The 26,791-nt window shown below is 40.2% G+C and overlaps 1 protein-coding gene across 25 annotated transcripts in view; it reads left to right on the top strand.

The window, feature by feature from the left end:
• Tasp1 (taspase, threonine aspartase 1) overlaps positions 1-26,791 on the top strand; it is a 233,369-nt gene that overhangs the window by 106,295 nt on the left and 100,283 nt on the right. For 18 of the 25 annotated variants that reach the window (XR_003953733.1, NM_001159641.2, NM_001159640.2 and 15 more), the window contains 2 exons: positions 8,974-9,093; positions 13,318-13,396. Coding sequence is in view for 17 of the 25 variants with exons in the window: in NM_001159641.2 (NP_001153113.1) it covers positions 8,974-9,093; positions 13,318-13,396 (199 nt within the window). In the remaining 8 variants the exon portion in view is untranslated. The remainder of the gene's footprint in view (positions 1-8,973; positions 9,094-13,317; positions 13,397-26,791) is intronic. The other 7 variants (NR_110352.1, NR_110351.1, NR_110350.1 and 4 more) reach the window with 1 other exon arrangement.

Below are 26,791 nucleotides of genomic sequence, written 5' to 3'. Positions count from 1 at the left end.
TGCTGTCACCTGAATTTTTCATCTTAGCCATTCTGACTGGTGTGAGATGGAATCTCAGGATTGCTTTGATTTGCATTTCCCTGATAATTAAGGATGCTGAACATTTTTCAGGTGCTTTTCAGCCATTCGGTATTCCTCAGTTGAGAATTCTTTGTTTAGCTCTGAGCCCCATTTTTTAATGGGGTTATTTGATTTTCTGGAGTCCACCTTCTTGAGTTCTTTATATATATTGGATATTAGTCCCCTATCTGATTTAGGATAGGTAAAGATCCTTTCCCAATCTGTTGGTGGCCTTTTTGTCTCATTGTCCCCTATCTGATTTAGGATAGGTAAAGATCCTTTCCCAATCTGTTGGTGGCCTTTTTGTCTCATTGTCCCCCATCTGATTTAGGATAGGTAAAGATCCTTTCCCAATCTGTTGGTGGTCTTTTTGTCTCATTGATGGTGTCTTTTGCCTTACAGAAGCTTTGCAATTTTATGAGGTCCCATTTGTTGATTCTCGATCTTACAGCAAAAGCCATTGCTGTTCTATTCAGGAATTTTTCCCCTGTGCCCATATCTTCGAGGCTTTTCCCCACTTTCAAGGACCCAGATATAGCTGTCTATTGTGAGGCTGTGCTGGGGCCTAGCAAACACAGAAGTGGATGCTCACAGTCAGCTATTGGATGGATCACAGGGCCCCCAATGGAGGACCTAGAGAAAGTACCCAAGGAGCTAAAGGGGTCTGCAACCCTATAGGTGGAACAACAATATGAACTAACCAGTACACCCCCCACCCCCCGGAGCTCGTGTCTCTAGCTGCATATATATCAGAAGATGGCCTAGTCGGCCATCAGTGGAAAGAGAGAGGCCCATTGATTGTGCAAACTTTATATGCCTCAATACAGGGGAACGTCAGGGCCAAGAAGTCAGAGTGGGTAGGTAGGGGAGTCGGTGGGGGGAGGGTATGGGGGACTTGAAATGTAAATGAAGAAAATACCTAATTAAAAAAAAAGACAAAAAGAGTGTTATTGTGTCTTAAACACATAGAAATAGAAAAAGTTGAAAATTCTTATTAATTTTTAAGATAGTACATCTAAAATTCAATGAATTTTGACATGTGTATAATGTTTTAGCCCATAAATAATATTTCCATTACTTAATAACATTTCCCCATGATTCTTAGATAATAACCCTTTGACTTGAGGCACTTCTCAACTGCTTTGCTTGTGTTTTAACCTGTTCCAAAACTTGATACAAATGGAAACATCATTGCTGTGTTGTATGCTTCTTCTTTTACTCTGTATTTGTCTGAAACATATTGTTAAGTGTGCTATTTAGTTCCATTTCCTTGCTGAGCAGTCCTCTGCTATTGATGGCATCATAATTTGTCTACATATTATTCTGTTGATAGACATTTGAGTAGTTTCCAGCTCTTGGTTCTTGCAAATATGAACAGTCTGACTTTCCTTGGCAAGTCTTCTGTGACACTGCTTTGAGTTCTTTGCGATAAATACTTAGGGGTTTAGCTGCTGAATCAAGCCCATATAGGATTTGATTTAGAATTAGAAGTGTGAGTAGCACTTATTCTACACAAGTGAGAAGTCAAATTGGATGTGTTTATTATTAATTGTTTAAACTAATTTCTTTGTTTCTGTAAGACATAGTCTTGCTATGCAGCCAGGCAGTGTTCAAACTGCAGTCTGCCTTCCTTACTTATTGAGGACTGTGATTACAGGTGCTACCATATTCAGCTTGGCACCAATGCTTAAAGCCCTTCAGTTTTGTTTTCTAAATGTTTTGGTATGATAAGTGTAATTTATGATCTAGTTTCTACTATCCTCAAGAGCTTGAAAAAATTATCACATTAAAATGTTATAGATAATGCTTCAACTCTCAATATCTTAGGTCTAATGCTTACCAATCAATGGCTTACTATGCATATATGTTAAATATTGCTAAATAACATATGAATAATAATAAAGGTGATTTAAAGTTGCATTAATTAACTTCTGGTGAGAGAAAAAGCTGCTTGTGGATCAGCCTGAAGACTTGAGTTTAATTCCGACTCTACACACTGGCAGGAGAGAAGGGGTCCTAAGGATTTTCCTTTGCTTCCACACTGGCTCGCACATTGCTTTATTTTACAGAGAACAAAAGCCCATAGGAGTCATTATTTGAAAGATTGCTTTGTTTTCCAGACAGTTTCTCTCTGTAGCCTTGGCTGTTATGGAACTTGCTCTGTTGACCAGGCTGGCCTTGAACTCACATAATGCTGGGGTTAAAGGCATGTGTTACTATCATCTGGCTTGAAAGTTGTTGTTGTTGTTGTGTTTTAAAACACCAAGATTTAAGACCATTGCCTTTTTTTACTATTCAATTTTTAGACATTTTATTAGTTCTTTGACAATGCAGACATTTTATTTTTTATCATATTTACCATTTTCTCTACTTCTTACCAACTACTTTCTCCTTCTCACCCAGCATTGTGGGTTTTGTTTGTTTGTTTGGTTTGGTTTGCTATCAATCTCAATTTATGCCACCCGTTTAGTCTTGGTTATGTGGCATCCACTGAGATGTGGTTCACTTATTAGGAGCTATATCCTTAAAGAAAATCTACTTCCCCCCAGAAGCTATGGATTGGAAGTAGCTCCTCAGTGACGAGTGGGGACTTCATGACCACCTTCCTTCTTTATGGGATTCTGCCTGGCCTGAGCTTTTTCAGGTCATGTGCATGCTATTCCAGTGGCTGTAGGTCCAGTTGTGCAACTGCCCTGTTGTGTTCAGAAAACACTATTTCCTTGTAGTAATCCACTACCTCTGGCTCTTACAGTCTTTCTGCCTGCTCTTAGCAAGTGACTCCCAAGTCTTGGTTGGAGGATTGTTACATATGTCTCATTTAATTCTGAGCATTTCATAGTCTCTCATTTTCTGCATCTTGATGTCATGGGTTTCTATGTTGACCGTCTACTGCAAACAGAAGTTTATAATAAGATTTACTAATCTATGGATATATAGATGAGCAATTAGGAGTCAGTTAATTTAGCCAAATAATACTGGTAGGTTCTCCTCTAGGGCCTATGACCCATCTAACCCTGTAATCTCAGCTCTGATAGTGGTACCAGGCATCGGTTTCAACTTGTGGAGCAGACCTTCAAGGAGAAGGTGGTTGGTTACTTTCATGGCATCCGTGCCACTATTGTACCTGCTGACGTATCTTGCCAGGCCAGTTGTTATTGTAGCTTTCAGGGTTCACAGTTGGGTAAGATTGATGCTTACCTTCCTTCTCTGATAGTGCCACAAACACCATGCAGCACTGTGAAAGCGAGTTGACAGTGATGAGTTTCCTGGTCAATACCAGGCTTATTTCTCCATAGTCTATGACTCAAATATGTAGTCTCTTCAGCAAATAGAGTCTGAAGATAACCACTACCATTGGCAATAGCCTATAGTGTTTCGTGGTCTGTGGGACAGTTTCAAAATAGTTTAAACAGTTTCAAAAAAGCTAACCCATTCCTGGTTGTATGCTTTTTATTTGTTAGCCTGTAGTGTCTAGTAGGGAGATCCTTACCCCATCCATTCATTCTTCATGTTCATTACTATTCTATTCACAGTAACTGAGGAATAGAAACAATATAGATGTCTATCAACTGATGGATGGAGAGTAAAATTGCCATTCATTGACACAGTGGAATAAATTATTCTATGAAATTCCCAGGTAAATAGATGGATATGAAAACCATTATTCTCTGTGAGGTAGCCCAGACCCAGAAAGACAGATTTTGCATTGATTTCTCATTGGTGGATGGTAGCTTTGAATCTTCAGATATATGTATTCTGTCTGGAATTCCCATGGAGGTCAGGAAGGTTAGTAAAGGGTCATGGGAGCGAGGGCTTTCAAGAAAGAACAGATAGAATGTAGAGGTATCAAGGGTTACAGTGACCATGAAGGGTTAAATGGATGTTTTTTAGAAGGGGAAGGGATAGGAGGGAATCCATAGTGATAAATTGCACCAGAAACCTTTCAAGAATGTCACGAGGAAATCTACAACTATCTACACTTCCTAAAATACATACAAACATATAAAATTTTAAATGGAGTTCACTTTTACTTTTTAAAATATATTGTTTATCTTTTGATAATTTCATACATACAAACAACATATTTTGATCACATTCACTTCCCAGCCCCTAGTCCTGCACATAACTGTGGATCTGCCTCCTCAACCTAAAGTCTCTGCATGTCTGTTGTGTCTGCCATGCATTTGTCTGTCTATAACCCACTGAGTCCAGTTTGTGCTGCCCCTATGCGTATGTGTGTAGGGCCACCCATTGGAGCATGCTGGACCTCCCAGGGACCACATCTCTGTAGAGAACTGATTTCAGCCTCTCTCCTAGCAGCTCTCAGCAGTTAGTTAGTAACTTCTTACCTAGTTCTTATTTTCCAATCCTAGGATGTTGTACAGAGATTCCACCTTCTGTAAAATATTCTCCTCTGCACTTTGAAGAGTTTGTAATTCTCAGGATACTCTTATGGAGCTTCCCTGTGCTATGAATTTGTAATTACCATTACAATCCATGTAATATGGAGTCTCCCTAAAAGCACACATAATCTAATATATTTTCAATTGAAAATTTTCAATATTTGTTGAATAATTTAGGAAATAAATAGTTTTTATATACTATAAAGCCTTTGATTCGAGTCCTAAGTGTTTATATGAGTTTACATGGTCCTGTAGGGAAATGTAATCCACCTCAGGAAAGGGAAGAAGGGACTACGTAGCACTCGAGGCCTTGCCTCCGACTTATTTATAGTTTTTGGCAGCAGAAGATGGTTTTCTTCTCTCTCTCTCTCTCTCTCTCTCTCTCTCTCTCTCTCTCTCTCTCTGTCTCTCTGTCTCCCCCCACCCCCCCCATGTTTGGAATCAAACCTAATACCTTGAGCATGGTGATTATGTACTGTTCCAAAGAGCTATATCTAGCTCAGAGGAAGGCTTTTGCAGAGAAAAGGGGGGGGGGAATGAATGAATATTCCTCTGCCCACAGTTTTCTTTGGTTTTGTCTAGTCTCCATATGCGAAGGTAGATAATTAAGTCTTTGCTCACATGAACTTACAGGACTCTACTCTGCAGTGGTCACTGCTAGAGGCATGCTTGCTGGAGACAAACATTGAATGAGACTTAGGTCTCCTTTGGCCAGAGCCATCTTTCCATTTCCCCCCAGATACTCAAAGAAGGTGCAGCTAATGGTGGTGAGGGTCCTGCAGGTGAGGGCATTTTTACTCTTTCGGAGGACCCAAGTTTGGTTCCCGTATTCTCATGTTAGCTTATAACCACTTGTAACTCCAATTCCAAGCTATCCAGAGCCTTCTGAACTCTGAGAACCAGGCACACATGGTACACATACATGCGTGCAGGCAAAATGCTCAGACACGTAAGTAAATCTAATAAAGAAGCCTCATGATGGCATTGTCTTGTAGGGCACAGAGACTTTTCTTTCTGCAAGAGGAATATTTCCCAGCTCTGTTGCTGCTCTTAGGTCTATCATTAAGAGGGTTTCATGTAGTCTAGTTGTTGCCTTGATTGACTATCACCTTGATCTTTACTATTAGGATAATCCCATCGCATACTGACTTCCAGATACATTTAATTAGTTAAGATTTATTTCTTAATTAGTTAATTACATCTGAAATGCTGTCTCTCCTCCAAGTCCCCTTCACCAAGTTCTTCCTCCCATCCCCAATCCTTTTCAACTCTCAGAGAGCTGCTGCCCTCGCCCATGTATCCTCCCACCCTGGTGCATCAAGTCCCTGCAGGATTAGGTGCATCCTCTCCCACTGAGGCCAGATAAGGCAGTCCTTTGCTACATATGTGCCAGGAGCCCCAGACCAGCCTCAGGATGCTCTTCGGTTTGTGGCTCAGTCCCTGGGAACTCCCAGGGGTCGAGGTTAGTTGACACCATTGGTATTCCTGTGGGGTTGCCATCTGCTTGAGGGCCTTCAATCCTTTCTCTAACTCTTCCATAGGGGTCACTGGCCTCCATCCAATGTTTAGCTGTGGGTATCTGCATCTGCCTCAGTCAGTTGCTTAGTAGAGCTTCTCAGAGGGCAGCTATGCTAAGCTGTCTGCAAGCACGACATAGCATCACTAATAGTGTGAGGGATTGGTGCCTGCCCATAGGTCTCAAAATGGGCTGGTCACTGATCAGCCATTCCTTCAGTCTCTGCTTCATCTTTGTCCTTCCATTTCTTTCAGACAGGTCCAATTTTGGGTCAAAAGTTTTGTAGGTGGGTTGGTGTCCCTATCCCTCCACTAGGGGTCCCGTCTGGCTACTGAAGGTGGTCTCTTCAGATTCCAAATCCACAGTGTTGGGCACTTCAGCTAAGGTCAACTGCATGGACTCCCAGGGGCCTCCCTTGTTCTGGGTCTCTGGGACTTCCTAGAGAATCCTCCCACCCCTGTCAGCTGCATATTTCCATTATTCTCTTGGCCCTCTGGGACTCTCTCCTGTCTCTCCCCATGCCTGATTCTTCCCCCCTTTTTCCTTTGCCCTCCCTTCTCCCATCCAGGTCAGTCCCTCCCTCTACCTCCCATGACTATGTTGTTCCCACTTCTAAGTGAGATCGAAACATCCCCACTTGGGACTTTTGTTTACCTCCTTTGGGTTTAAGACTTACTCTGACAGCTAGCTGGTTGATATTTAAGTAATTTTGTATAAGTGAAAGACAGTTTTAATGGTAATGAGACAAGCAACAGATTAGTGGTGTCTTTTAGATGTTTCAGGATTAGAGAACCTGGGTAAAGTTGGAATCTTCTGGTGAAAAATCTTTTCTTTGTTTTAAAGTAGTTCACAGATGCCACTTCCATTAATTCTTGTAATAACTGTGTAACAGCTGTCTCCATCTTAGAGCACAGAAAATTAAAATCACTGTCAGAAAATTGATTTCAATCTTTTCCATAATACTGGCGTGCTTCCTGGCAAATTCATATGCATGTTTTTATTCTTTAAAAAAAAAAATCAACAAAACCTATAGTGTACTTAGTTGTTTTTCAGAAAAGTTTTATCAGAAAAGTAACATAAATATCCTGCTTGAGTCAAGGACAATAGGTGCATGTGTATCTGTGGTCGCTGCATTTTTAAATATTTATGGGGTGTAAGAGTGTAATGGTGAGTCTGTATAGTAACAGTGATTGTGCGCTTTAACCCAAGGTTTCATTCCCATACAAATGAGCTCTGTGAGATTATTATGCCAAAAATACCAATATTTGTCTTTAATTCAATTTATCTACACTTCATAAAAGACCTTAAATATTACTTCATTATCTTAAAATTTGCCATGTAGTATATGAAGGCTGTGGAATGGTTTTGAAGTATTTATGAAGTACTTCTGATTTTTGCAGGTGTTGTAGAGTCTTAGGAATATAGAGCTTAATTTAGAACAGAATCCTCTTTTCTGCATTTTTTATTTTTGAAACCACATTACAGTAAATCCATCTGTATAACCCAGCTATACTGACATTGGCTGTTAGATCTCTCGATGGTGGCTTGGCCAGGCAGAAAAGTTTCCTTAATGCTAAGACAGTTACTGCAGGTCAACTTGGGTATCATTCTACGTGTGTCATGCTTCTCCTGTAAAACTCTGTCACGTAGAGTACTTAGGCTGCATCAGCATCGCAGTTAGGTTAAAACAAACAAAACAAGGAAATTTCACATAAATAGATTCTCTTTGATTTGTGCATTAAAGCTTGAGAGGACAAACTTGTAATGTTACCCTTTTGTAAGTGATTTATAATATTCGACACATTCACCTTAAAAGCTCCCTTTTTGGTTTGGGGTTGATGAAAATCCCATGGAATGTTATCAGAGCTTGTTTTTCAAGTGCCTTTTGGTGCATTTTTATAATCGATTTTCACCTTACCCAGCAAAGAAGATACACGCTGCCGAGAAGCAAAGTCATTCCTGTTAAATCTTTATTCATTGGCAACCTCTGATGTCACATGAAGCCAGCTCTGAAGAAAAGGAGAAAGACTTGCTCAGACACTGGGGTGTCACATTTTGTAATTAATCACCATTGGGATTGTTATGCACACAGGGAGTGCAGATTTACTCAGAGCATAAGTAGATGCGGAGTGAAGTGATAACACAGGGATTAGAGACCCTGCTCAGGGATGGTTGAGCCTGATGCTGTTCCTGAAAGTTATGCTCCTGCCTGTGAGCAGAACTGTAGCCTTCTGGGATGACAGTCTGATTCCACTGACTCCCTTTCCTTCAATGTGGCTACATGTGAGATTAGAAATGTAATACTTCATCCCCATGAACCTTGTCTGCCAAAGTGTGTTTACCTTTGTGTTTACCTCTATACCTTTATGTGTTTCTTTACCTCTTAGTGCACCGAAGGCACCCTTAGTCCACATAAGTTTTGCTCGGTACTCTTGTATCCAGCCACAGTGGTGGGGCAGCTACCCTTGTGAACCTGGGGAGTGTTTGGTTCTTTCATTCATTCACACACAGTTTGCTCTCACCAGTTGTCATATTAATAACAGCATATTAATAACAGCATATTAATAACAGCATATTAATAACAGCAGAAAAGAGACTGTCATAAAGGGTTCTCTTAGACAAGGGATTGATGGGAAGGTGACAGTATCTTGCACTCCAGGATGGTGACTGCCATTCTCTTCTCCTCTGAATGGGTTCCTCACTCTTGGAAGTCTGCATGGGATTGTGTTTGAAAACATGAATGTTAGCATTTATTGGCTCATTTAGATCACAGATCTTTTCACACACAAATTTTTAGTTGTTTAATTATTGAGATTAAGAGAAAAATTACAAAATAATAAAGAGATGAGTTATAAATGTTGCACTTAAGGATTAGTTCAGATATTTTTTTGAGTTATGATTGCACCAGGCCTACTAAGTACTGTGCACTATGTGCGGTCATGTCTGATGTCTCACACCAGGCCTGGTAAACACTCATATCCCTTTGTTTCTTAGGAAAATGACTCAGGCACTTTGGACACGGTGGGTGCTGTGGTCGTGGATCACGAAGGGAATGTTGCTGCTGCTGTCTCCAGTGGGGGCTTGGCCTTGAAACATCCAGGGAGAGTTGGGCAGGTAAGGATTTGTGGGTTTCTTAAACTCCTAAAAACAAAACCAGGTCTTTTCTAAGCATGACTTTTAAACTACTAGGGACATTTTTCCCTTAGGAAAAATAGAAACCCTTGTTCTTGAACATTTTCTTTATGTAGATCAAGAACAAAATTCCTTTTCAATTTTATTTTTTTTAAAGCACCATCTCTTGGTGACAGGGCTCTTGCTGATTTTTATAACCAGTAATCCTTGTTCCCACCCTCCAGCAGCCTGGGTGGCACTGGCCTGCGGTATGTAGTAGACATTCAGTAAATGTGTATTGATTTCCGTCTTTCTTAGTAAATACCACTCAGGAGGAGCCAGTGCTCCCTGCCCATTGCCATTGCTTTGTAAGTGTGAACATGGTTTTACAGTAACACTGTTTAGTTCTTTCATTGACGTCACAGTGACACTTTGGCATTCTGTGTCTCTCCTCTGACTTTAGCCATTTCAGAGTAGTTAAGATTTCCAGTCATCCCTGTATCTAGTGATGAAGAGGCTATAATTGATGTGACACTTGCTTAGTTTTAGTTCTCTTGCAGAACTTTTTTAAATATTCCCTCCCCACCTTCAATCTTCTGTATTGAAAATGGAACCTAATAGTGACTTTGGCAGTGAGAGCTGGGGCACTATAATGACTAAGGGCAGAGGGCATTATGATATGATTTTGTACATTTCTTATGACCTTAGTAAATATTTGTGAATCAGGACACTCTCCTGTACTCTTTTAAAGAGGTGGTGAGGGTTTTATTTAAAACTCAGCATGTAGATCTTCTCTTACATTTGAAATGAAACTTACTAAGTTGTACCTCTCTCACATTTGAAGAACAGTGAATGTCATTATTGCTTTGGTCTTGGTTGTTAGTGATTGCTTGGAGCAGACTGATTTGTGGGAGACATCTTTGCAAAGCTCCCAGTGATATTCCCCAGTTAGCCCTTGATGTGGACAGGTTTCTTATAGTCTTATACTAGTGGGGTGTGGATGGCAACAGTAACTGATTTTCTGTTCCTTTTTGCCTACCACATAGACAATTTATGGGGAGTGATTATTTTCCATATATATCTACTTTTACTCAGTATAAAAGCCTTTGTTCAGTCCCACATTATGGAACTGTATATTTGTTAAGTTTAGAGTAAGAAAATCAAGCTTTCTAAGTCAGGTTTGGATGTCTTGGTAGAGAAGGAAGTATAACAGAGTTGCCTCCATTACTTCGTAGTTCCCCCACTTTCTCTAATTTTTGTTTGACTAGGGTAGCAAAATAATAACAGCAGCAGAATTAAGGTTGGACTGATGTTAGCAGGACACTAACATCTCTCCTGAAGTCTTGAAGCCATTCTGCCACCATGCAGGGAACTTCTGTGAAATTTATATATTGATCAGCTCCCTTGTTTAAAAATACACAATTATGAAAGCTAAAATGTCACAAAAATATGTGGGATAGAGGGATCCAAAGAGCTTGCAGAGGAAAACATAGTTGCTTAATTGTATTAAATTGCTGGATCAGAGAGATGTCGTGAATCTGGAGATACAAAGCATTAAATGAAAGAGAAAGAAAACTGTGACGCACAAAAGCATGTCCTCCCAACGGCTAAGTAAAAATGCGCAGAAACAAGACACATTTCATTGTATTGTAAGTGCTCAAATGCACTGTATGTAGAAATTACCAGACCTGTTGTAGATAATTAATAGAAAGCAAATTGTAAAATTTAATTTTAATTAGAATATACTTGCTTTAGTATGTAATCATTGTAGTTTATAGCTGGTATATGAGAAAATAATTAATAGACTTTAGTAGTTCCCAAGTTCTGGAAGATGAAATGCTACAGTTTGTATTGCTGGGCACATCATACTTCCCTGTTATTAATAGCTATAGCTGTCATTGGCTACACACTTGTAGAACAGAGGACCCAGATAAAAATGTCAATTTTTGTGGCTTTCTATGATCTTTTATTTAATGTTCTTAGACCCCAGTAGCTCCAATCCTCTACCAAGTTGGAATGTCCATGAAGCAACCATCTGTTTCTATTATGAGAACTCACTACCTTATATAGGACCATGGTATTCTATTTAGCCTTTCTATCCGGTACAGAGTTCTTCAGTTAATGATGTAGATATCTATTTATTATAGCTTCCATCTATAGTCCTGATTCCTGATTCTACTCTCTGGGAATAGCTTAATTCTAAAGCCCTAAATGTTTTACAGTAGCTATTCTGTTTCTCTTTTCATTTAAATACAGAAGCTTTCCCCTATCCATCTTCTTTGATTAGGAATCCAGAAACTGTCAGAATGAAATCTCCCATATTCATGTGAACCACAGTTGACCTCTCCAGCTCTCACTGCAGCAGCCCCTGGGTGTGGGAGTGTACACTCGCCCCAGCTCTCACTGCAGCAGTCTCTGGGTGTGGGAGTGCATACTTGCCCCAGCTCTCACTGCAGCAGCCCCTGGGTGTGGGAGTGCACACTTGCCCCAGCACTGAGAGGCAGATGCAGCAAGATCAGCAGCTCAAGGTTCAAGTTCAGCTTCATATTGAGTTTGAGGCCAGTCTGGGTTACAGGAGATCCTGGGGGAAAAAAAATCCTAAAACAATAACTCTTCCCAAAGTAAAACCAGTAACCAATATGGCACAAAGAGTAGGAGATTTTTTTCTTACTTTTGAAAACACCATATTGAAAACATGCTTTGTTTTCCTCCTAGTACTTCTGCGTCAGTGTAACAACAGAAGGCCTTTAGGAATTGATTCAATACATGGAGTTCATAATGCAGTCAGCAGGCGCTTATGATAAGCCATTTAACCAGCCCTCCTGTGGCACAGCTGAGTCAGCCAAAACACAAGGGAGTGGAAGACCTCAGTGGAAGAAACTCCTGTTCCTCATTGAGAATTCGGGACATTTTCTCATGTCCTGTCCTGACCCTGGGTATTATCCTAATCATCCAAAACCTTGGTTTAAAAACAAAAAACAAAAACCAAAAAACAAACAAACAAAAAAAAAAACAACAAGGTGGGGGGGGGTGGGGAGGCACTTTTCAAAAAGTAGAGAAGATGCTTTCTTAAGAAAGGATGCACAATATTGCTCATCCTTTTTTTTTCCTCTTAAGAAAATTCCTTTTATAATATTTACTTTTAATATCATGGCCTAAAGCTATCTTCCTTCTGAACCATTATTTAGATTGGCACAGTAACAAATAATGCAGTAATAAAATAGACTTTGTCCTCTATTTTTCAAATTTTTGAGTAAAATGCAGCCATTTTAAGCAAGCCTTTAAAACATGTTTAAAAACTTCCTACCTTTTTTGATAGTAAAACTGTATTAAAGGTGTTATATAGTAAAAGTATTTATATAGGTGATAGATTATGCAACTGTCTCAGGACTATTGTTTTCTATAAAATGAGCATCCTAATGTGGTAACTGATGTCAGACACCTGTATTCCCTGCTTCCTGACTCTGGCTTGTCAAGATAATCAGCTTGCCCTTGGGATTATATTTCTGACTGTCTAGTTCTGGGATTACAGTTGACTGCGCCTGACTTTTTATGTAGGTTTTGATTCAAATTCTGGGCCTTCTGCTTCTGAGCCATCTCTTCAGCCCTATTAACTTTTTGAATGACATAAAATGTCTGTACGTAGTTATGAGGTATAATATGGTTTGACTCAAGTATATATTGATTTATTATATGTTTCTAGCTAGTAGAGAGAAAGAGTGAAGGGGACAGAAAGAGATTCATCAAAGATACAGTTATGTAGGAAGAATAAGTTCTGGTGTCCTTGGTGTGGCAGAGTGAGGGTAGCAGTAATGCATTATTGCATATTTAGAAAGAGATGATACATCTTTGAGAGTTTTAAAGCTGTTGTTTGCATAGTTTTTATGCTACTTCTGTTATAAACTATTTTTTACTTTATGTTTTCTCCATGTGTGTATGTGCACATGTACATGTGTGTGTGCATAAGAAGACAACTCTCGTGTGGTTCCTCAGGCTTCCCCTTCTTTTTAGTCCACATTGTTTTTTTGAGATGGGGGCTCTTACATTTTTATTTATAATTAGCATATGGTATAACAGGTTTCACTATGATACTTTATATTTTGTTTTTTTGTCTATTTTGTGTATCATTTATAACCTTTGTTTTATTAGATGGATATTGTATTGAAAACTGGTAATTACCTGTAATATTTAGGAAGGATTATCTGCATCTGTTTTCTCTTTTCCTAGGCTGCTCTTTATGGATGTGGCTGCTGGGCTGAGAATACTGGCGCTCAGAACCCCTACTCCACAGCTGTGAGTACCTCAGGTATTTGCAGCTTTCATGGTCATTTTTCATGAGTACAGCTTAATAAACTCATTTAATAATTAAAATCAGTATTTGGGGGGAAACATTATGAGTGCATTGAATCATGAAAAACATCACTGGGGGGTTTTAAAGATTGTTAGTTTCTTCTTGTAAATGCTTTACAAACTTTATCAATACAACTCTGGTATTAGCGACAGCTGATTATATTTTATTATCTAATGATCCACAAAGTTATATTCACATTACAAGTGATGTGTAGGGAGTGAGACTTTTCAAAAATTATCATGTAATATCTTGAATAAAATATTGACATGGTATGTTTCAGACTACATAGCCTATAACATTTCCTCAAGCTATATTTCTAATAAACTGCAGAACCTCTTTTGTATGCACATTAAGAAAGTTTATCTTGTAGTAATGATTGAAATAGAAGCTTTTTCTCTTTATGTGGTGATGCTACTGGTAGGACAAGGTCAGTACTCCTTCTCATGCATCCATTAAGCTACAGTTCTGGTCTTTTCAAAACAGCCCAGGCTTTATCACATCCACGCAGCATAGATGTGTCTTCCTTTCTTTCCTTTGCCTCTTCAATTTCGGACCACATTGGTTTTTGTTGTAGCTTGTCTATGCTTCCTGCTCTCATCCTGTGATCTACTGTAATATACAGTGCATTAGTAAATTGTCATAAACTGTTTGAACTCACTGACATGCTGTTCCTGTAGGCTGGGCTGTGCCTTCCCCCACTTCAGACCCGAGTGTATCCTCCAAGATCTCTTCACCTGGAATGGGATGGTCCCCTAGGCCCATGAGAAAGGGAATGGAGCTGGGCGTGGTGGCGCAAGCCTTTAATCCCAGCACTTGGGAGGCAGAGGCAGGCTTCTGAGTTCGAGGCCAGCCTGGTCTACAGAGTGAGTTCCAGGACAGCCAGGGCTACACAGAGAAACCCTGTCTCGAAAAACGGAAAAAAAAGAGAGAGAATGGTAGAACAGCCCAAAAGTAAGATATTGTGTCTTTGAGGATACAAAAGAGTAAACCGAGCAAAAATAAAAACCTTGTGTACTGGGAGGTGAGTAAATCCCAAGCATCTTCTCAAAACAAAAGCTCCAACTACAGTGTAGTCTATGCCATTGAAGACCATGCGGGCCACGCAGGAGACAGCTGCTGAGACGCTCCCCACACATGCTCCAGCCGATACAGCCAGTGCACTTTCCTCACTCACTGTCTGCTGATGCTCAAGTGCCTGATCAGCTGCTTCACTGTCTGCTGCTGCTCCTCCTTCCCCATTGCTTCTCCCTTCCTCCTTTTCCTTCTTGTTCTTGTTCTTCCTTCCTCTTCATTTTTCATTTTTATATTTTTTATCTTGCTTGCTGCAGTTAAGAAGCTGAACAGAACAGAACAGAAAGCATGGCTGTCATGGACGTTTTCTATAAAGCACATCTAAGATCCAGGCATTGCCCATTATAGCAGAGAGGGTTGCTCTCTCGATCGTTTGATTTCTTTTCGTCTTTGACCTGCCTCACCTCAGCCATGGCCATAGGATTTCTTCATCTTGAAAACAGTCCTGGGTTGGGTTCTCTTCATTTCTCTATATGCCTTCTCTTTCTGATTTGGTGTCTTTGCTATCCTCAGGATTTGAGCTTTTTTTCTAGGTCTGTTAGCTTCTACATCTGTGTCTACTCTGGGTTTTCTCTGAAACTTTAACATACATCCTTTCTGTGTTATATTTAGTATTCACTGTGCATTTTATGGATGTAGTTTTTGTACTCATCACATGACCACCTTTTCTCCAATGGTTTTCTCCTTTTAAAATGTTATAAAGTTACATTAATTTTATTGTGTGTTTTGGGGGCAGGCGTGTGTGCCACACTGCATGTGTAGAAATCAGACGACAACCCACAGAAGTGACTTCTCTCTTCCCACTGTGAGGAACAGGGATCAGACTGAGGTTGGCAGACTTAGCCATAATGTCTTTACCTGCTGAGTCACTGACCCTCCTAGCTGTTTTCTTGCCTTCACTGGTCTCTTCTTGTAGACATTAACTATTGGCACTATTCTACTATTTGTTGCTTCTTACCATTTTTACTGAACTCTTTGTTATTTCAGACTTGTTTGTGTTTTCTGACCTGTCATTTGCGGTTTCCATCTAACCTACTTCCTTCCTTTGTATCAGAAGGAAAATATCTTTGTAAGTTACTAGGCTATTAGGCAAAGCTGATATACAAATTAATAATCAAAAACATCCCAATATAATTACAAAAAAATCTTGTTTTTTATTTTGAATGGAAAAACAAAATAAAATAATTTTAATTTAGTTTTTGTGGCACATAAAAATTTTACTGTACATTATCAAAAATTAGCTAATGTATCTAGTCCCGTCTTTAGAAAATTATATGAACACACCGAAGTCTGGACACTGCTCCATTTTTACTTTCTCACATTACTTTCAACATCACAGATTATGTTAGCTTTGGTTTTAGTCAATGTCTTCTTCACTGACTTAGTTGGTGTTATCTTCATACCTGGATATTTGGAACTGTCTTGAGAGTCTGCCTGGTTGTGTCACTTTGTGGAAGAGATTCAGTTCTCCTTCAGTTAGCTACTCACCAACCAGACCCTAAAGCTTGTGGCATGGAAGTTAGAATAGGCACACACTTCATGACTTTAATCTTACTAAGTAGAATGCAATGGCAGGTAAAGCTAGCATTGTGCCATTAAGATCTTCACAAACTCCCTTTGCTCTGTGTCCCTACTTTGTGTCTCCAGCACCATTTGTTTCTGGTTTCTGGCATCCAGAGTTGCAGTTGAGTGTGGATATCCAGCACGTTAAAGGGTTAAATGCCAGAACTGGAGGATGACAGGAGAGATCCTGCTCCTCCCTTCTGTAGGACTGTGTTTGCTTCATTCTTATTTTTCCTGGGGCTGTTGGGATGAGGCTGATGATGGAAACACACGGCAGGGTTGGTTTTCCAAGTCATAGGAAAAGGGAACACAGAATTTCCCAATTGTTTGTCCAGGATAAAAAAAGACTTGTGCCTTGGGCTATTGTAGAAAATCTAGAGACCTGGCCAGTGTTTTGGGTTTATATATCTTGGAAGGTAATAATTGGGAAGCAGAGAAAATATAGTTAGTTATGGTCTGGATAGGGCTTTCCCAAGGCCAGATAGGCAATTTGGTCATTAGCCTGATGATACACTCCAGCATCTTGTCATCATTGAGTGGGGAGGAATAAGTAGGGGTGGCATGTGACAGGGACTACTTTTGCAGACTCTGACAAATGTCCTAGATTCGTGGGACTCTGCAACACGAGGCAAGGAGCAGAACAGCCGCTTGGTTCTGGTCCAGCCTGGAGTTATAATTGTTAGTTAACAACAATGGGAATAATGGCCGTTACTGTGAGTGTAGAGTCCGTTGACATAGAGGAGGTACCCAGTGTATATCTGAGTTTACTGTTTATGTTCTAATGACTGAATGTCATCTCTTTATGAAATACATTATTATTTAATGCTATTAATTGAAACAAAAATAATCTCGATTGAAGAATGATAAAAGCATTTCACTTCACTTAATACACAGCTGTTAATTTATAGGAAAATAAGGAACTGAGGACTCTTCCTTCAGTGATAATGGTTTGCTTCACTAGTAATAAATTCACTGCCCAGTCTGTGCCTTATATTTACAATCATTTCAAACTTCAATCCTGTAACACACCAGTGCTTCGAAACCAATATAAATAGAAAACAAAATGAACATATCCAGTTCTCACATGGTGCGTAATGGACAAGAAATGAGAGCAGCTTGTACTGAGGAACGGTGACAGCTCTGTCACCACCAGAGCTTATAGGACACCATGAGAGGATAGCAGTCCCTGTGATCTAGAACATTCCTTTCATTTTCCCCACTCTCCCTGTTTTTGAGACTTAGTTTCAGGTAGTCAGAACTAGCCTGGAATTTTGATTTGCGCGTCTCCACTCATCCCTGGTCAAGATTGCAGATGTGAGTTCTTATGTCTACTCAGGATTTCTAACATGTGAAAAAGGCATATTTCAGGACTGATGAATTATTAAAAGTCTTTATTGTCCTCTTTTAAAATGAAAGTAAGTAACTTGTAACATTTTGGAGTAGTAAGGCAGGCTTTTGAGAAGAAGAGGACTGTGGGTATGTGTGTTGGTGTCTCTTGAGTGCCTGTTATAGGGCTTTGCCCGTTGAGAAGCAAACATGGAAAGGAAAGATTTGTGCATGTGACTCTGCTTCTTGATTACTTTTTCTAAGGTGAGTCACCATAGTATTTTCTTGAATAGGATTTTAAAGTAGGATTTTCTCATTTGCTGAATTTGGATTTGAACATTCTCTTTTAGTAACAGATGAGATGTATAGTATAAGATACATGTATGTTGCGCTCAGGCTAAAGAAAGGAAGAAGGTATGAAAGAATACAAGGTCAGAAGCTGTAGATTGAGGTTATATTCTGGATGACCTTAAGGTTGATCTTCTGTTTGTCGATTCTCTAGCTCCTCTCTCCTCCTTTCCCTCCTCCACCTCTTTCTTTTCCCCTTCCATTGAAAATATATATTTTTTTCTCATAAAATATATCTTGATCATAGTTTCCCTCACTCTACTCCCAGTCTCTCCCTCCTATCCAGATTTACACCCTTTGATCTCTCATTAGAAAACAAACAGGCTTCTAAAGGATAATATCTATCTGTCCATCCATCTATCCATCCACCCACCCATCTATCTATCTATCTATCTATCTATCTATCTATCTATCTATCTATCTATCTAATCTACTTAATAAAGTATATATATGCTTTATTTTAATGGGTAGATTAATAAACACTCACACACACACACACACACACACACACACACACACACACAAAGAACCAACATCAGAATATGACAAACGAAGCAAACAGAAGGAAAAGAATCCAAGAATCATACAGGCACAGTGACTCACTTGTTTGCACATTCTGGAAGCCATAATATAGATGCAGAGAATCTGTAGAGTTTGCTTTCTCTTGGTCATCTACTGCTGGGCATAGGGCCTGCCCTTAAAGCTAATCTGGTTCCCTTTAGACTCTTTTAGGTACAGCTTTTCACTTGCAAGTGTTTGTCAACTGGAGAGAGCGTATAGGTTTTGGATTGAGATTAGAATGGGAGGAACCAGTGGGAAGTTGGAGGTAAGAGAAAATATGAGGGAGAAACTGCCAAAACTAAGCATCATTTGAGGAGTAGTGTGGAAACGTAATCTAGTAGAAGCTTCCTAAAATAAATACATATATGAAGGCAATCTAAATGACTACACCAAAATGGGATGCCTTAGTTAAGGTTTCATTGCTGTGAAGAGACAAAATGACCACGGTAAATTTGCACAGGAAAACATTTAATTGGGGCTGGCTTATAGTTTCAGAGGTTTAGTCCATTATCATCATGGCAGGAAACATGTCAGAATCTAGGCAGACATGCTGCTGATGAAGGAAGTGTGAGTTCTATATCTTGATCTTCAGGCAGCAGTAGGGGACTAACTTCCATCCATATATATATATACATATATACAAATACATATGTGTGTGTGTGTGTGTGTGTGTGTGTAGTGTATGATATATACATACACACACTACACACACACACACACATATACATATATATATACATATATATATATATATTTCCTTAAAGCCTGTCTCTACAGTGACACACTTCCTACAAAAAGGCCACACCTATTTCAATAAGGCCATACCTCCTAATAGTGCCCCTCCCTATGGGCCAGGCATTTAGACACACGAGTCTAAGGTGGGACATAACTATGGTGGTTTCAAACCACCACATTCCACTTCCCGGTCTCTATAGGCTTATAGCCATTTCTGCATAATGCAGAAATGCATTCAGTCCAACGTCAAATGTCCACATAGTCTATCCCAGTCTCAACAATGTTTAAAAGCCCTAAGTTCAAATCTCTCCTGAGATTCATGCATTCTCTTAACTCTAAACCCCTATAGTTTCAAAATAAGAAATCAGATCACATACCAAAGCAAGACTGAAAACTAGCTGGGCAAACTCCAAACTCTTCATCTCCATGTCTGATGTCAAAATGCTCTTCAGCTCTCCAACTCCTTTCAGCTTTGTTGACTGCAACACACTTTTTCCTCTTGTGCTGGTTCCATTCCCTGTTAGCAGTTCTCCTCAGCAGGTATCCCAGAGTTCTGGCATCTCTAACCTTTTGGGGTCTCTAAGGTAACCCGGACTTTACAGCTTCTGAACACGGCTTCTGCGGCTGCTGTTCTTGGTACTCGTCCTGTGGTACTGACATCTCCAAAACCACGAGGTCTTCTGCTGCAGCTGGGCTGCATGTTCACCAGTAGCCTTTCCCAGGCACTCTTTAGGGTGCCAGGTCTAAACTTCCCTGCATTACTTACTCCTTCAATCCTGGGCCTTCAGCTGCCATTGAGGATCCACCCTCACTAACGGCCCTATTGCCCTCTCACAGTGCCAAGCTCCAGCTGCTCTTCGTGACCCCCTCATGCCTTCGAAACCAGTATCACCTCGGTAACTCTTGCATATTACCCAGTCAAAAGGCACAGCCATGACTGCCTCACACAATGGTGTTTCTTGGCCAACAGGTAGGGACAGCCTTGAAAAATTCATGGCCTTAGTGACTTTCTATAGTCCCTCCTTGAGTCTAAAGCCAGAACTACATGACTGAAGCTGCCAAGTTCTGCTGCTTGCTGGAACTTGGCCCCACTGTTCAATTACATCTTCACCAGCTTTCTGTTTTCAGTAACTTGGCTGTTCTGGAACTTGCTCTATTGACCATCTGGCCTTGGACTCAGAGATCTGCATGCCTCTGTCTCCTGAGTGCTGGGATTAGAGGCATATCCTACCATGCCTGGACCTAAGCTTTTCTTTTAATTCCCTTTTATTATAGATCTTTATAAGCATGACTACTATGCCTCAAGATCTGGATTAAAAGCTTGTGTTGATCAGGATTGAAAATGAGAGTTATCCTATCTCAAGATCCATTTTAAAAAAGCATGTATCTTTTAGCCTTAAGATACAGATCAGGTGTGCCCTCCATTTCTGGATTATAGTTCATTCCAGATATAGTCAAGTTGGCAACCGAGAATAGCCATCACAATCCACTCCTTGTCAATTTGACACAATCATATCCCCTTATGTCCAAATGAAAACAATAATCTAACCATAATAATAACCCACCATGATCTTACTGTCCCTCATAAAACCGCAAATACATAAACAATAACCAGATCACAATAATGCCTAATATGTTAAAACTATGCATCATACAACTGTAAATGCATTGTAAATTTAGAATAGGTGCCAGTGTTCTTTTGAGGACATTCTTTTCACAAGATGGAAGCTTAGCTAGGTGGGGTCTTGCCTGAAGGTCAGCACTCCCTTAATTCCACTTAAATATCCTTAATCCATTTATCTCTGTGAACACAGGATTTAGTTTCATTCCATTTCCTGGTGCCTCTGTTATCTTTGAACCATACTTTTGTAATTTTCCTTTCCCAACTTATATTTGATCACAACACTCTTCTACTGTATTAGGCTTCCATACTACTCCTCAAATGTCATTTGGTTTTACGTGTTTCTCCCCGTAATCCCTCTACCTTCCACTCTACTTGTTCCTCCCACTCCAGCCCCACCCCCTCCAATCCAATGATACCTATCTTTTCTGTTTCTCTTTTACTAGAGAAAACTGTCTATCCTCCAAGCCCTTTATTCTATTCAGAATCTCTGTAATTCTATGGCTTGTAGCTTGATTATTATTGACTTAGCAGCTAATGTTCATATATAAGTGAATATATACCATATTTGTATTTTAGGGTCTGAGTTACCCTATGCAGGAAGATTTTTTTTCTTGTTCTATTTATCTGCAAATTTCATGATTTAATTTCTAAACACTGAGTAGTATTCCAATGTGTAAACCTACTACATTTTCTTTATTCTTACATCTATTGAGGGGCATCTAGGCTGTTTTCAGTTTCTGGCTATTATGAATAAAGCAGACATGAACATGGCTGACTAAGTGTCTCTGTAGTTGGATGAAGCATACTTTGGGTATATGCCCAAGAGTGGTATAGCAGAATCTTAAAATAGCTCAATCCCTGTTTTCCTGAAAAACTCCGTTCCATAGTGCCTATACAAATTTGCATTCCTACCAGCTGTGGATGAGTGTTGACCTTATTCAAAATCCTTGCTGACATGAGCTATCATTTGGTTTACTGATCTTAGCCATTCTGCTGTGTGTAAGGTAAAATCTCAAAAGTAGCTTCGATTTGCATTTTCCAGAAGACTAAACATGTTGGAGATTTCTATAACTGTTTTTTCAGCTATTTGAGTTTTCTCTATTGAGAATTCTCTGTTTAGATTTGTACCTCATTTTCAGGTTGCTTTCTTTATAGCTTGGTGTGTGTGTGTGTGTGTGTGTGTGTGTGTGTGTGTGTGTGTGTGTGTGTGTATTTGTTTAGTTTACATTTTGGATATTGGCCCTTATCAGATGTGTAGTCGATAAGAGGCTTTTCCCATTCTGTAGGCTGATGCTTTGTCTGAGTGATGGTGTCCTTTGCTGTACAGAGGCTTCTCAGTTTCATGAGGTCCCATTTAATTATTGTTCTCAGTGTTTGTACTAATGGTGTTCTGTTCAGAAGCTCTTTCTGTGCCAATGAGTTCAAAGCTATTCACCACTTTCTCTTCTACCAGGTTCAGTATATCTGGTTTTATGTTTAGGTCTTTGATCCATTTGAAGTTTTGTGCAGTGGTTAAGTATAGATCTATTTACATTCTTTGATATGCAATCATCTAGTTTGACCAGTACCATTTTGTGAAGTTGCTGTCTCTTTTCCAGTTGTATTTCTGGCTTCTTTATAAAAAATCTGGTGTTCAAAAGTGTGTGGATTTATGTTTGGGTCTTCAATTCAAATTCATTGAACATGTCAATTTTTGTACCAATACCAGAGGTCATCAATTCTTTTATTATCTAGAATTGTTTTAGCTATTCTGTTTTGTTGTTGCTGTTGTTGTTGTTTTTCTTCTTTGTTTGGGTGTTTCATCTGAAGCTGAAAGCTGTCGTTTACAAGGTTGTTACCCTAGCCCTTGACTGCCCGAGATGATCCTTTCCAGCTAGGGGGTAAGAAGGCTAGGAATCAATGACACAGATTCTGGGAGCCATAAGACAAGCAGAAGCAGACTTGTTTATTTTTATAGTGGAGAGTGCCTTTATACACTCCATCTATGACCCCTGGGTCCATAAATGCTTGTTCCATGCAGCTGGCACCAGCTGATCGGCTGCCCTGTCATGCATTCTTTGTCTTTGTTCTTCTCTGGGTGTCAGGCAGGCTCCTGAGTTAGTGGATGTGGAAGCACCTGCTGTGCTGCATTGGTCATTGGGAGTGGGGAGCGAGTCAGAACAATGCTGACTCACTCCTACACAAGATCTCTGAAGAGTGGGGATAGAATTTTGATGGTGATTGAATTGAATTTCAATTCAATTGTAGGATGGCCATTTTTACTGTATTTTCACCCTACTGATCCATGAGCATGGGGGATCTATTTTCAGATATCTTCTTCAATTTCTTTCTTAATGTTTTTATCATACACGTTTTTGACTTATTTGGTTAGAGAGTTACCCCAAGATAGTTGTTTCCTTTATTTCTTTCAGTTGCATTCATTTCCTCCCTGTTTGTGTTTTCATAGATTTGTTTAAGGGATTTATTCATTTACTCTTTAAGGGTTGTCTTAGATAGAGTTTCTATTTCTGCAATGAAACACCATAACCAAAAAGCAAGGTGGGGAGGAAAAGGCCTATTTAACTTACACTTCCACATTCGGTTCATCGTGAAGGCTAGCAAGGACAGGATCTCAAACAGGGCAGGAATCTGGATGCAGGAGCCAATGAAGAGGCTGTGAATGGGTGCTGTTTACTGGCTTGCTTACATGGCTTTGTCAACTTGCTTCTTATAGACCCCAGGACCATCAGCCCATGAGTGGCTCTACTCACAATGGACTGGGTCCTCCCCCATCAATCACTAATAAGAAAATGCTTTACAGCCTGGTCTGTAGCCTGACCTTATGGAGACATTTCAACTGAGTTTCCCGCTCTCGAATAACTCCAGTATGTGTCAAGTAACATAAATGTAATCAGCACAAGGATTTCTATCGTATTCATAAAGGCAGTTTTACAGTCTTTGTCTTGAGTTTCAGCCATATTGCATTTCTCAGAGCTTACTGTGGTATGTTGCTGGGCTCTAGTAGATACACATTGTCCTGGCTGTTACTGATTGTGTTCTTAGGTGGGTGTACAGGCATCTGAGTTTGGTACAATTGTAATTCAAGGTGCCAATATCTACTCTTTGTTGGGTGAGTGTTTTGTTCCCTGGTTTCTGTTACCTTCTCTGGTTCCTGAGTGTGGTAGCTTTGTGTTGTCTGATAAGGAATGCTTCTGAGTTATTGATAGGTATGACCATTGGGAGTTCTGTGTAGAATGTATTTTTAGGTATTGAGAGCTTACACTTGTGAATGGGGACGGATTAGAAAGCAGGGTTGAGGAGGTCCACAGGACAGAGGGAAGCAGTGTTCTCCCAGCATCAGCTTAGTTCCTTAGGAATGGAGGCAGAGGGCAAGGAGAGCCCACTACAGATAGTCTGGTACAGAGCTGGGGGTGAGACCTGGGTGTTGGATTTGAAGAGAGGAGGGAGGGGGAAGATCTGAGGCTAGCCTACCTGCTTTGCTGGCTTGCTGGCTTGCTGCCTTCTCGTGAAGGCTTGGCTGGCAGATTTTCTGGGAATGCCTGCTGGAGTTGGGGGTGGGATAACAGGAAGAGTGGGGAAGAAGGTTTGAGGAGATCTGTCTGTTTCTAAGGAGTTTGGGAAAGAATAAACAGCTACCTGTTTTCTGTTTGGGAGCCCAGCACTTTCTGATTGTCTAGGTTCTTTGCTTTTATGGGAGTCCTAGAAACCTGAGTTCTTGGAGAGTTGTGGCTATGATTTGCCCTAGTAAGTACAAGGTTAGATGGGATTTTAAAACTGCATGCATTGAAAATATTGTATGCTTTAACTTGAACTATTGACTGGAGTCTCTTCCTTAAGAGCTAGGAAAGCTGGCCACCTTTTCCTGGTTTCTCAACCATGCCTGCCACCATCCTGCCCACTTGAAGGACTGTGTTCAAATATTCCTCATAGGATCATTGTCAGGAGTGGAAAAGTAGACCTACAGCAAGATCCAGCAGTGGACAGATGCTTTGGTGTCTGCCAGTTCCACAACTGTTCTTTCAGGGAGTTAGAAAGGCAGTCAGGAAATCATGCTACATCTTTCTTTGTAATGGCCATCATTCTTTATTCTTTGTATTTTGTTTTCTGTGTGTCACAGGCACTTTTCGAAACAAAATCTCAGTTATCCTCAAAATGTTTTGTGCAGGTCAGCTAGGGATTTAATATTCCTAGTTCTTTATCCATCTCAGCAACCCTGCATTTCAAGGAATTGTTGAGGCTCATTATTTTAGTTGCTTTTTATTTGCTCTATTTTATTTTAATTTTGAGACAGGGTTTCTCTATCTAAACCCTTCGGTGTCCTGGAGCTCTATATATGTAGACCAGGCTATCCTCAACTACACAGAGATTCTCCTGCCTCTGCTGACTCACAAGTGCTGGGATTACAGTGCGCTCCACTCTACCTGGCTTCCCATTGGATTCACTTATATGGGAGTGTACTATACTTGCTGGCTTCTTTAGTGTACCTGGGAACTTGGGTTGTGGCTGTTGTTGCTGATGTTAGTGTGCTTTGTCCTTTCCCCAGTCCCATCTGAGTCATTGCCTTTCAGTTTGACTTCACACTGCATTCACACTACTGCAGTCTTACCCTGAGCTCTAGGAGAACTCAGGGCCTCACGAGCAAATTTTTCTGAGACTGTTGACCTGGATTACAGTGGCCCCAAGATGTTTTCTGATGTTTGTAGGTTTTCTTTTTTTTTTTTTTCTTTCTAGCTACTTAGTTTGCATCGCTTTGCTGTTTTTGCTTTGTTGTTGTTTTGTGAAAGAGCAGACTTGTAATTTTGCAGCATGGGGTAAAGACCTGGTGAGAACAGACATGTGAGATGAAGTGGTGCTTAAAGTGCCAAGGCTCCGATCCTGAGTGGGCTTCTCGCTTTGATTGTCCTCACTTGAAAGAAGGCTTCTTCCTTCCTATTGTCAAGTACTACCTGCCGTCAGTTGGAGAGGACTCCGAGAGCCCCTTGTCAAAGCCTTCTGAGCTCTCTTCATATGGTTAGCAGAAACAGAGCTGGGCTTTCATTTCTTCTTTCATTCAACAGGAGTCTCTTTCATGTTTGAAAATTGAAAACGCGTGTTTTTCAGTGTGCAGCGAGGATGTGTGTGCCCTCTGGCACACCTGTTTCTAATTTCCTGACTTGAAAGCATAACCCATCAAAAGGAGCAGAAAAACAATTTCTTTCTGACACGCTGCGTCGTGGCCCTTACTGGACTGGTGGACGTGGTGGCTTAGCCTTCTTGGTTCGTCTGTAGAAGGTCCTTGCTAGAGACAGAATTTCACTCAGTACAGCCAGTGCCTTTTATAGCACGGGACCACTTTTGGTATTGTGTTGGGGTGAAAGATCTTTTTAGTTCAGGAAATTTACTTAAAATAAATTGTACTTAAAAAATACCCAGAAAAATCATAAAAATTTTTAAATAGTAAATTTAGTTGAACAGTATATGTTGGACAGCTATATGTAAGCTAATAAGTGAGTTGATTGGCCAGGAGTAGGTAGGGCTTGGTTGAGCATGCTTGAATTCCATACTGGTGTTTAACATAAATCAAATATTTCCAGTATGCGACTTCAGCTTTTTTTGTCCTTTGTACTCTTGCCAGATGAAATGACTGCGAGGCCCTGTATGTTGACTTTGCATTCTGTAAATTGATAATTTGTCACTGCAAGAGCTGTACACAGTGTAGCTCATCACTTTCGGAAGGAAGGTGTCTAGTATGTGTGATGGTGGCCAGCTGTTATGAGAGATTGATGTCCAGGGACACTTTGGGCTTTAGTTTTCAGATCCTTAATATATGGACCTTCAGGTTTGTGTTTTCTCTGTCTAGGTTCTTGGAGGTAGCCATCTTTTTGTTTGTTTTGATTTTCTGTTTTGAGACAGAGTCTACTGTATAGTGCATGTTGGCCTTGACCTTGTGATCCTCCTGCTTCACCTCTTAATGCTGGTCCTGTAGGTGGTATGACACTGGGTGGGGAGTTAACGTGTTGAGAATTTATTGTATCCCTCATCTGTTGGAGGTGCACATGTGCTACAGCATGCTCGTGGAGGACAGCTTGTAAGAGCTGCTTCCCCTACTTTGTGGGACCTGAGGAACAAGCTCATCTTGTAAG

This window comes from Mus musculus, chromosome 2, assembly GCF_000001635.26.
Source record: "Mus musculus strain C57BL/6J chromosome 2, GRCm38.p6 C57BL/6J".
Lineage (NCBI taxonomy): Eukaryota > Metazoa > Chordata > Mammalia > Rodentia > Muridae > Mus > Mus musculus.
The sequence above is the reverse complement of the archived record's forward strand: the minus strand, read 5'-3'. Positions and strand labels throughout refer to the sequence as shown.